The following is a 9,486-nucleotide window of genomic DNA, read 5'->3' on the forward strand; positions in this document are numbered from 1 at the left end:
TAATCCCGTTTAGATGGACAGCGAGTCGGCTCAGGTAACCGGGTGACCTCTGACCCGCCGCTCTACCTTTAGCAGGGAACGTTCCCGCAACATCACCACCTGCGAGCTTAAGCAATGTTTAAAAGTTTTAACCTCAAAGAACGTTTTGAGGATGTTCCCGTGATGTTAAAAGTTAACTATGACGCAATTCAGGGGATGTTTGGAGGATGTTGTTAGATTATGATCACAAAAAATGTTTCTGAACGCCACAGATGGTTTCTGTAAAAAGTTCCTGTCATGGGATGTATTAACAAACATTTGTTGTTAAGGGAACACATCATAGAACGTTCCTCTATGAAGCATTTTCACAACGTTCCACGATAATGAAGGAGAAACGTTTTTTTAAAAATAAAAAGCTTTCCAGATGTTATCGAGGTCTTTATAGATGTATTAACAAAACATTCTGCCTGCAATGTTCTGAGGATGTTTTAGTGATGTTGAAGTAACTGGGAACGTTCCCACAATGTTCTATGAGGGGAAGGAAGGATGTTCTCAGTGCAACATCCAAAAAACGTCTTCCAGATGTTATCAAGGCCTCGGATGACAGAACGTTCTTGATAAATGTAGAAAGATGGAACGTTCTGCCTGCAATGTTCTGAGGACGGTTTAGTGACATTGAGGTGAAGCATTACAGAACGTTTCTGCAGAAAACATTCCTACAACGTTCCACGATGCCAAGTGGTGGCAAAAGAAAAAGGTTCTCAATGTAAGTTTAGAAAACTTGTAAACTTTTTGTTCCGAATATGTTTTGGGAATATTGTCAAAGGAACAAATTCCAGAACGTTCTAGAAAATATGGCCAAAGAAGGACGTTCTCATTGCAACATTCCAGTCCAAAAAATGTTACCACTCATTGTTTATTCCACCTTTAAGGAGAACGTTCTCTTAAGAAATGTTTCCAGATGTTATCGATGCCTCAGAAGACACAATGTTCTTTATAAATGTATAAATGTATTAACGGAGGTGGAACGTTCTGCCTGCACTGTTTTGGGGATTTTTTTGCGATACATGGCTAATGTTTTCAAACCAACGTTTAAAAAATGCTTTCCAGATGTTATCGATGCCTCAGATGGCAGAATGTTCTCAAGAACTGTGTAACAGAGGTGGAACATTCAGTGCTACAAAGAAAGACATTCTCAGTGCAACATCCAGACAACTTTTGAAGAACACTACAGGCATAATCTAACAATGTGATTGCTGAACATTTTCAGAATGCCTGTGCTTATTCCACTTCTAAGGAGCTTAAACCAATATTTGAAGAACCTTTGTCTGATGGTATTGAGGCCTGCATTGTTTCAGGATGTTTTGGGGATGTTGTTGAGGAACCCATGACAGAACGTTTTTGTTGAATCAAGAACATCTATTCTTTGCCATCATGGAACATTCTGGTAAAGTTTTCTGTCACCTCAACATCACTAAAACGTTCTCAGAACATTGCAGGCGGAATGTTCCACCTTTGGTAATTCATCTATGGAGAACATTCAGTCGTCTGAGGCCTTGATAACATCTGGAAAACGTTTTTTTCAATGTTGGTTTGAGACCGTTCCTTGTTTGCCATCATGTCGCATCATGGAACACTGTGGGAACGTTCTCAATTACTTTAACATCACCAAAACATCCTAAGAACATTGCAAGCAAAACATTCCACCTATAATATTACATTTAGACATTCTCAATGGAACATTCAGAAAACTTTTAGAATATCTGTAGTCATTCCACCTTTAAGGAGAGCATTTTCAAACCAACATTCAACAAACGTTTTCCAGATGTTATCAATGCCTCAAATGATAGAATGTTCTTTATAAATTGATATGTATTAACAAAGGTGGAACATTCTGCCTGCAGTGTTCTGAGGACGTCTTAGTGATGTTTCGGGAACAGAAAACATTACTACAATGTTGGGAGAATGTGCTCAAACCAATATTTGAAGAACATTTTCTAGATGTCACCAAAGCTTCAGATGACAGAACATTCTTTAGAAATGTATTAATATAGGTGGATGATTCTGTCTGCAATGTTTTGGGGATGTTATCGAGGGAACAGATTACAGAACGTTTATCTAAAAAAGATGGTAAAGGAAGAACGTTCTCAGTGCAACATTCCGAAAACTTTTTACGAATGTCAGGGCATAACAGTCCATCATCTTGTCACTAAATGTTTTTAGAACGCCTGCAGTTATTCTAAAGGAGAACTTCCGACTAAAAACAATCACTAGCACTTTGCACAACGCTCTCAGAATGCTGTTAGAACCTAAGTTCCGGCGGTTCCTCCCTCCACAGGCCCCGGCTGATCGCCCAGACGCTCGGATGCATTTATCACTGGACACCATGAGCATGGTGGACGACAGCTGCCTCTCGCCCAGTAGCTTCCACGAGATGGGGAAAGGCGGAGGCGTCGCCGCCGGAGGCCGCGTCCACAGCATCGACGTCATCCTGGGCTTCAGCAAGGAGCAGGACCCCCTGCTCAGTCCGGCCCCGGGGCCCCACAAGGTGAACATAGACGGCCTGGGAGAACCGGGCAAGCAGCAGGAGAACCATCCGTCCTACAGCGGACACCTTTCAGCTCTGAGGAACAGCAGCACCGAGCAGCAGTATCACGGTGAGCCAGAGGCCTCATCGCACCACGGCCATGCCACTCAGGGGGACGTTATCAAGGATTTATGAGCAGTTTGTGCTTTAAATCAAATCAGATGGTTCCGGTATTGATCACTCAGCAGCACCAGTGGCCCGGGAAGGCTGAACTTTAGCTTCAGTGTTTCAGACATTTGAAATCAGGGAAGACAGAATTGATTTTGCTGCAGTGCAGTTATGATATCGACGCCTCTGTGCAAACATAATAAACCTTCAGACTACTTTACTGCTGACTATAAACTTATCCGGATCGGTCTCTCATGAGCCAAAACAGAACTTGACCAAGAACCAGAAAAAAAAATGGGGCGGATTCGCGATAAAACTTAAAACGAAAATCCAGCCAGAATATGTAAACTGAGAAAACATCCATCTAGGATCTGATTTTTGATATTTTTGCCCAAAGAGGATTAAAAATGACACCAATGAAAAATTCTGATTAACCAACCAATAGAACTTAACTTTAATAGATAATAACCAAGAAATAACAGACATAAGATGCAGTTTTTTATCATTATCGTTGCCGTTTTCATAATTTAAGCTATTGTTTGATGGCACAAACTCCTGGTAAACAAACCTCTTCACACGAGGCTACTCCTGTGTGTTTAGCTCATATACGTCGCTGCAGTTTGCATCCTGTCAGCGTGCAGATTGACTACTGTACAGCCCGTTGCATTAACCCCGAACTGTGTGCGCTGAGATTTGAGAGATAAATCACAGGACAAGATGGTGCAGAGGGGTTTATGTCCCCAAGACCAATCCCATCCCCTTGTGGAATTCCCCTAATCTGCTCTTCTGTGCGCAGATTAGATTGTACAGTCGTTCATTCGGGTGTTATTGTTATCGCTCGGTGGCAGAATCAAATTTGTTAGATTTAATCTGAAGCTATTTTCACATCCAGGATCAGGCAGGTGGTTGGAGGCCGAAAGAAACGAGAAAAATAAATGTTGTTTCCATAAACTGGAGATGCGTCTAACCTCCCCCAGAGAAGTGATTCCTGTTCGGTTTGACACCAACTGAACGCCGTAAAACATCATGACGTCGATTACAGCTTCTACAGTTTAGATTTTTTTGTCAAATGATGGTTCCTAAAATCAAAAATGAACCTTCACACTTACCAAAATAGGTTTAGTTTGTCATCTGTACACCGTAAAACACCCTAAAGAGAATTGAGTCAAATCAACTCATCTTTTCTAGTTCATTTAATGTGAATCTGTGAGTTTAACTAATTTTTTGTTTCTTGAACTTAAAAATGTCTAATTTAAATTTTCAGATCACTTTACAACTCATCAACATGAGTTTATATATATATATATATATATATATAAAGGTTTGACTTAAAATGATGAGTTGAATGAATGAACAGCTGAGAGTTCATTGAACTCATTTAGAGTAAGTTTAGAAGAAACGAAACTAGAACATAAGTAGACCCAGGATTCTTTTTTAGAGTCTTAAAACTCCACAGAAACTCTTGTTTTTTGATTAAAAATGGATTAAACAGCTGAGACTGTGAGTTCTCAAAGTTAAATGAAGAAATAAACTCTCCAAACCTGTGTGTCTGACTAGTTAATTCAACTTAATATCTTGAGTTCATTGACCTCGTTTTCTTAAGTGCATTTAATTTAACTCAGCTGGTTTTACACTTTCATAACTAATTAGCTTTTAGGGCAGCAGGCTGATTGAGGCATCACAGTGAGTTGAATTAATGAGAGTTTGTTGAACTCATTAAATTAAGTTTATCGGAAAAAAATCAAACCTATGGGCAGATTTCCCAGAATGCAATGTGGGAGACTTAAAAGTCCCCAGAAACTCTTGTTTTTTTGGTAGTTTGAGGAAACAGACCTGGAGAAAACTTGCTGTGTGTCTTTGTTAATTTAAGTTGTGGTTTTTGCTTTTTATTAAAATCAAAACAGTTCCAATCATGATAAAGTCTGGTGCTGAATTCAGTCCCCTGATAATTAATCTCACTGTGACCAGGACCAAATAAAACCTCAAAAAGGGGCTTCAACCGCTGAGACTTTAAGTTCTGAAAGTTAAAAGAAGAAATTTGAAACTTGTTGATTCAACTTAATATCTTGAATTCACTGAACTTGTTTTCTTCAGTTCATTCAACCAGCAGCTACTTTTACATTTTCACAGCTCATGAGACGACTCTGAACCCATTAATCCATCTAACTCTGTGTGTTTAAGGACCTTCTGAGCTTCAGTGAACTTTAAACGCTGCTCGGTGCTTGTATCTGAATCCGGGGGCTCCAGAATGAGCAGCTCCTCTGTTCGGTGTCGCCCCTCTCCGAGCCGAGATGTTCTGATAAACAGCGGGGAGGCTTCAGACTGCGCTGGCTGACAGACCCAGAGCTGGTCACTGAACCAGACCTGACCTCTGCCTTTGTCGCAGCCTGGCCTTTGTCATAGCCGCTTAATGAGAGGTGGATAAATGAAGCCCCCGAATCCTGCCTCGCCACGGCACAGACCACAGTGACCCCTCTTTTATCTCCGTCAACACGTCCCATTAGCGGGAACAAGCTAACGTTTAGATTCATGGACAGTCGGCCGTTTCACCGGAGCTCTGAAAGAGGCTTCAGAGATGAAACCTTCAACACGCTTGTAGGTTGTTTCAGAAATCTAAGTTTCTCTGCTGCACTTAAGACGATTAATTAGTTGTGAGCTGATTTTGAGAAAACAAGTTCAACAAACTTGAGATATTAAGTTGAATCAATTAGTGACACAGACACAGCGGTTACAGATGGACTCACTTTTGCATTTTTATTTTTATTTTTTACAGTTTTTTTCCTCATTGAACACTGAAAACTCACAACCTGAACTCTTGAAGCCATTTTTTTCTCACCAGAGTCAGAACAGAGATAAACTATATGTCTTCAGGTAGAGACTCATCTGCTCAACTTCTAGGTTTGTTTCTGATCATTTAATGAGTTGAATGAACTCTCAGCTGTTCATTCATTTAACTCATAATTTTAAAGTTATTTTTAAGTTCTAAAGTGATCTGAAAAATCAAAGTAAGACATTTTAGGTTCATTTATCTACACAAAACGAATTTATTTTCCTTAAGTAAAGTAAAAAAAGTTGAGTTGATTTGACTAAACTCCTTAATAATGTTCCACAGTGTACTAATGACAGTGTGAAGGTTCATTGTAGACTTTAAAAACCATAATTTGACTAAAAAGAAGTCACTTAAAGCAGCTGTAATCAATGTTTGTACTATGACAAATTAAAAACGTGTGCAGCTCATATCAGCTTTACATCGTTTTGTAGTAAGTTGAATTTTTTTTACTTTAGCTGCCTCTCCTGGAATGTTTCTGGTTTGGTTGCTCTCACATAATTTTTTGGCTCCAGTAAGCAGCTGTTTGCCGAGAAAAATCTGCTTTTTAATCAAGCCACTGTTATTTATGTCACATTTAAAGCAATAGTTACTGTAAACATGGAGGTTGAGACCCTACAGCGTTATTTATGATGTGAATTCACCTGAGCGGTATAAATATTAAGCATTAAAACCCTGCAAACATCACAGAAAAATAACTTTAACTCGCAATGTTTATATATTTAGGCTAAGATCCAGCAGTATTGTTAATCTATAGAGCTAAATTTATGACCAACCTGATGCCTGATCACCACCAATCAGCCAACTTGATGCAGTAAAGACAGCTAATTCCTGCAGCAGGTTGGTGGAGACCAAACCTGGAGCAAAAACACACTAATTATTGAACATTGCATCTGTCAGGCAAACAGAAACAGAACTTCAGATGCTCTTTAACAGCTGCACAGGCACAAAAGCAGCTGAAAATGTGCCTTACAACTTGTTTTTGTTGCCGTAAAGGACTAAAAAGATGATTTTACTGAAGGTTTAAAGTCCACCGAATGCTCTCAAAACAACTTTATTGTCCAACTATAAGCGTTAGTGCATAAATAATCGTCCTAATCATGTTAGATTTCTGCAGATTGATTGTTTCAGACACCGACCAAATGATCGTCTCCACTCTTACGTGCGTAACTTTGTGAGTATTTAAAGTCCAGTTAACCTACTTTCTGAGGCGTCTTATCCGACGTCAGCTCGGTGATGTACATCGTCTGATTCAGGTCCAGCGTTGGCAGACGTCGACTACACAAGACCAACTGATCTAATTGCTGGATCATCATCTTTGGACTTTATTTAATTAAATTAGCTGCTTGTTAGTCTAATTCTAATGCAGCCAGCAGCCCGGTGCCGACTGCGGTAAAGATCTCATTGTTGCGCTGTTGCTGCGTTTTCTGTATTTCTTTACCGGTGAAGACGATGAAGAGTTGAGACGAAGGACGGCTCAGGTTTAAATATTAGAGAGAACTGTGGATGTTCATGTGTTTTGGATGCATTTTAGGAAAAATATATTTTCTCTTGCTCATGTTTTGATCATAATTAACGACACAATAAGAATTAACAACCTAAAGTACAAAAATAGAGTTTTCTCTCTTTACATATGAATCAACACATAAAAATAAAACTTTGTAATAACATTAATAACGTTGTAATGATTCAGTAATAACATAATAAAAACACAGAAGTGGTCACAAACTAAACACAACTAAACCTACATGGTTACAGAACAAAAAACTACAATAATTTTATTTGAAATAAAGAGTTAAATAACAAGTAATAAAACAAAATCATTGAAATATACATTTAGAAACAAAAAAATTGCTGTTTTTGGTTTCTTGTTTTTTTAATATACATATAAATCATATTTATTTATATTTTTATGTTAATATAAATTTTAAAAGGAGATCTTTTTTGTCAATACTGAAAAAAAAGTGCTTTCTTAATAAATACTTTCTATAAAATGATTTATGTTACTGCTGTACAGGGTTCTAATTCGTGATTTTAACAAGTTACAGAACAATTTCCATCAAATACTGTCATATAATACAGATTATATATTTATATATATCAGAAACGTTGAGTGTTTACTTGGCACAAGTACAATATTGATTACAGTTACATTATTTTGTCTTTTTCTTTTTACAACCCCCCAAAAAACTATCACACAGACATTGCAACTTGATAATAATCAACAATAACAGACTAATAATCTAGTTATTATATATAACTATAGTTGTACTAACACAGCAGTAATTTTAAAAAAAAATAAAGAAAACGTCATAACAAAGAAAGTTACAGCACTAAAAACCTGCACTTAAGAATAATCAACATAAAGGAATTACATAAAATGGAAAACATGATGCTAGTTCTTATTGTCAACACCAACAAACCAGCTGTTTTAATCATTAATTAATGAAAATCGTGTGTTTCTAGTGTACAGATGTAGGACAGATTCCACTTCCAGCAGAGTTCAACAACAAATCCTGAACGCGACGCAGCGGAAACGTGATTTCCAACTTCGAGTCCACGTAGAGAAAAAGGACCACTTTTGTTTTCCAAATATCTTTTTAAAGACGGGAGAAGATAAACACTGGAAACAAATTTCCTAAATCCGATTAGGAATGTTTCTGAGCTCCGCTGAGCTTCAGCCGACTGCGTGCTTCACTGACCTACAGTAGCCTATTGTTGCAGGTGTCAAACTGATGTGAGCTCTACTGGAAACTCTGCTGCATTCTTAGTTTCTGAAAACCGTTTGCTTTTCCTTTCTCCCTAAAAAAAAAAAAAAAAGGACCTGCTTCACCACTTTGATAATCTCAGTTTTCTAATTTAAGAAAACGACGACCTCATGAATCCTTCCTCCTCCTCCTCCTCCTGTGTCCTGGACAGACTCGGGCTTGTTCACAGATAAGTGCGACGAGGAGCTGAGCGAGCTGAGGAAGAGCGTGGACAGCGACGAAGGAAAGTCCCCGGAGCCCTGCAAGGACGACCAGCCCAAGAAGAAGCACCGACGGAACCGGACCACCTTCACCACCTACCAGCTGCACGAGCTGGAGCGGGCCTTCGAGAAGTCCCACTACCCGGACGTGTACAGCCGCGAGGAGCTGGCCATGAAGGTGAACCTGCCCGAAGTCCGAGTTCAGGTGAGAAGGACCGCAGCGACCCGGAGAAGTTCTAACAGTCAGCTTCACAGAGAGAACAGGGGTCAGCCTACACATAAAGTCAACCAAATCTGAATAAAGTTCTCATCTGACCTCAGAATCAGAAGATGTTTCATCTACAATAACTTAAGTTTTACCTTCATACTGTGAATATTTCCAGCTACAGGCCCTCAGAGGACAAGATTTATACTTTCTCCACCATTTCTGAGCCTCGGAGCTTCATCATTACAGCACTTCTAATAAAAACTGCAACCGAATCAGTTTTACATCCGCTCCAGGTGTCACGATCTAAAGGTTCTGTTCGTATTTTCTAGAACCAACTTCTAGAGTTTCAACAGCAAAACTGCAGCAGTTTGTTGTCATGAAGTCATCGTGGCTAGAAGATGAGCCTCAAAATGTAGGTACTAAGAGATGGAATCCTGAAGAAAAACCAGAAATAAATTAGAATTTGTGTTAAAAGATCTGTAATTTAACACAAAAAAATTCCGTTTTGTGCAGAAATGTCAGTAAAGTTGCAAAAAACCAACTAAAGCAGCCAAATCAGTTCCATCCAGGTGTCACAATCTGCAAGCAAACAGTTTTATCTACAACCGACTTTAATCATCAGTATTATGGGATGTATCACAGTTTGAACTCTAGAACTATGACATAGAGTCACAGAAGCAATCATCGGTACTCTGGATGTGTTTCTGGTTTCTGATAATTCACCAGAGAAAACTTTAACAAGTGCATTCTGGGTAAACTTTCATATCAGCATGTGTGATGCTGGTTGGTCAGAACAAGTTCTAGACAAT

At 38.9% G+C, this 9,486-nt stretch overlaps 1 protein-coding gene across 1 annotated transcript in view; it reads left to right on the plus strand.

Moving 5' to 3' along the window:
* The first annotated feature begins 2,344 nt into the window (after positions 1–2,344).
* rx1 (retinal homeobox gene 1) overlaps positions 2,345–9,486 on the plus strand; it is a 7,996-nt gene continuing 854 nt past the window's right edge. The window contains exons 1-2 of the mRNA XM_008302181.1: positions 2,345–2,636; positions 8,421–8,674. Coding sequence (XP_008300403.1) covers positions 2,345–2,636; positions 8,421–8,674 — 546 coding nt within the window. The remainder of the gene's footprint in view (positions 2,637–8,420; positions 8,675–9,486) is intronic.

The sequence above is a fragment of the Stegastes partitus genome, unplaced genomic scaffold (genome assembly GCF_000690725.1).
Source record: "Stegastes partitus isolate 25-593 unplaced genomic scaffold, Stegastes_partitus-1.0.2 Scaffold1771, whole genome shotgun sequence".
Classification (NCBI taxonomy): Eukaryota; Metazoa; Chordata; class Actinopteri; family Pomacentridae; genus Stegastes; species Stegastes partitus.